We start from the raw sequence: 1,401 nt of genomic DNA, 5'->3' as shown, positions 1-1,401 counted from the left end.
CAACCCATTCATCGGTTTCAATTTACATGTTTCCAAGAGATACAGGGTCTTGTTTATATAAAGACTCAAACTCACTGCGAATCCAGAAATTTGAATTGAGAATGTTTCCTGGATGGGAAGTCGATTGTTTTTTTTTCACTTTTTTGGAAGTTTAGCTGAGAGCACTTTATTAAGGAGCCTCTCTTTGTTCATGAAAACATGAGTAATAAAAAGGTAAGAAAGTACTAGAACAAATCCAGCAGATGTCATTAAGATCTTTTCATAAACTCACTTGGTTTGATGGCCTCCAGCGGAACGAAAACAGCAGCCAGGGACGCCTCGTCTCCTTTGCTTGGACTGGTCTGGCTCAGGGGCTGAATAGGGGACATGGAGCGGAGCAGGGGGCTGTCGTCAGAGAGGCTCCGGAGAGTCGGAGGAGTCGACCATCCTGGCATCCCGGCCGTCATCGCTGAAGTGGAGCTGCCACTGTGACTGGGAGGAAATAAGATATCACCATTTTTTGAAAAGATGGGAGTCATCGTTGAGGATTTTTGCAAAGAGAGGGAAAAGAAGAATCCTTTTTTATTTATTCTGTGTTCTAAAGTATAAAAATCAGCCTGAAGGTTGTAGTCAAATAATCCTTTCACTACTTTGCTATTTTATTCTTACTGTCAAAGAATTAACCAGAAAGGTCTTATTAATGCTCACCGTTTGGAGGCCATAAAAAATGACGGCAATGACATTCAAACTCGCTCTTATTCTGTGACAGAAAACCTGAAGCTGAAATTTAAAGTTTATGAACACTTATTCTGTATTTTTAAATCAGTTGTGAGGAGTTATAGCTGTTTTTATTTCTTTTTATATTTGTATTTTACATTGTAGCATGATTACTGCTGTTTTTTTTTTCCAGGGAGACAATTTTAAGATCTATCCAGGGACAACAGGAACTAGCTAGGATTGTGGGCATCCGTGTGTCAGTTTGATGAGTTTGTTCGCCGTCTACAGCCCCTCATCCAACGCCGGACGACACACAGTTCACCCGTGAGTGTTCCCAAAAGACTGGCCGTGGCGCTTCGTGTTTTAGCTTCAGGTGCAAACCAACAGACCGTCGCACGGAGCTACAAACTAGCGTCCTGCATGGTGTCTGGGATAGTGTCTGAGGTGTACCAGGCGTTATGGACGGCACTACAGCCAGAGTTTCTGCCTTTAGGTACCAAACAGGAAATACGCATAGTGTAGAGCGGATGTAGAATTGACCAATCAGAGGCCTCCTGTCCGTGGCACTGTCTATGGTCACCCAAACTTTTGGGGAGGTTCACCAGATTGTCACACGCAGAGGACCTGGTTTCTAAGCATAAACCAGGCTTTACTCATAGGTTTAAGATAAGCTAGACGCCACGACTTATGAGTAACTTAACGTCA

At 43.2% G+C, this 1,401-nt stretch overlaps 1 protein-coding gene across 1 annotated transcript in view; it reads right to left on the bottom strand.

Annotated features, from left to right (window-relative positions):
• Positions 1-248: 248 nt before the first annotated feature.
• LOC107104522 (ADP-ribosylation factor-binding protein GGA3-like) overlaps positions 249-1,401 on the bottom strand; it is a 25,044-nt gene continuing 23,891 nt past the window's right edge. Inside the window, exon 10 of the mRNA XM_015404526.1 lies at positions 249-471. Within this exon, the coding sequence (XP_015260012.1) occupies positions 249-471 (223 nt within the window). The remainder of the gene's footprint in view (positions 472-1,401) is intronic.

This window comes from Cyprinodon variegatus, unplaced genomic scaffold (assembly GCF_000732505.1).
Source record: "Cyprinodon variegatus isolate N-32 unplaced genomic scaffold, C_variegatus-1.0 Scaffold1775, whole genome shotgun sequence".
NCBI lineage: Eukaryota > Metazoa > Chordata > Actinopteri > Cyprinodontiformes > Cyprinodontidae > Cyprinodon > Cyprinodon variegatus.
This window is presented reverse-complemented; position numbering and strand designations above follow the sequence as displayed.